Source organism: Penaeus monodon, chromosome 22, assembly GCF_015228065.2.
Source record: "Penaeus monodon isolate SGIC_2016 chromosome 22, NSTDA_Pmon_1, whole genome shotgun sequence".
NCBI classification, from domain to species: domain Eukaryota; kingdom Metazoa; phylum Arthropoda; class Malacostraca; order Decapoda; family Penaeidae; genus Penaeus; species Penaeus monodon.
Window position 1 is genome coordinate 9,297,843 of NC_051407.1, and position 219 is coordinate 9,298,061.

Consider the following 219-nt stretch of genomic DNA (forward strand, 5'->3'; position numbering starts at 1 on the left):
ATGTCACAAAAACACGACTGGCACCGTCAACCTACCCAGCGGTCGGCGGAAGGACACATCCTCGCTGAAGCGCCTCTGAGAAGGCATCTTGTAGGAAGGCAGATCGGGGAAGGTGAAGGGAAGGAAAGGTTCCTCAGACAGACCCTTCTTTGTCTCGAGGATGACAGAGGGCGAGAGGCCGTTTTCTCTCAGAGGGGATCTGGCACGCTTATGGTGGAA

General features: G+C 55.7%; 1 protein-coding gene across 1 annotated transcript in view; it reads right to left on the reverse strand.

The window, feature by feature from the left end:
- The window catches only part of LOC119586919 (CAP-Gly domain-containing linker protein 1-like), a gene marked incomplete in the record, with an annotated part of 175,677 nt that overhangs the window by 66,726 nt on the left and 108,732 nt on the right, over positions 1-219 (reverse strand). Inside the window, 1 exon segment of the mRNA XM_037935650.1 lies at positions 36-219. Coding sequence (XP_037791578.1) covers positions 36-219 — 184 coding nt within the window.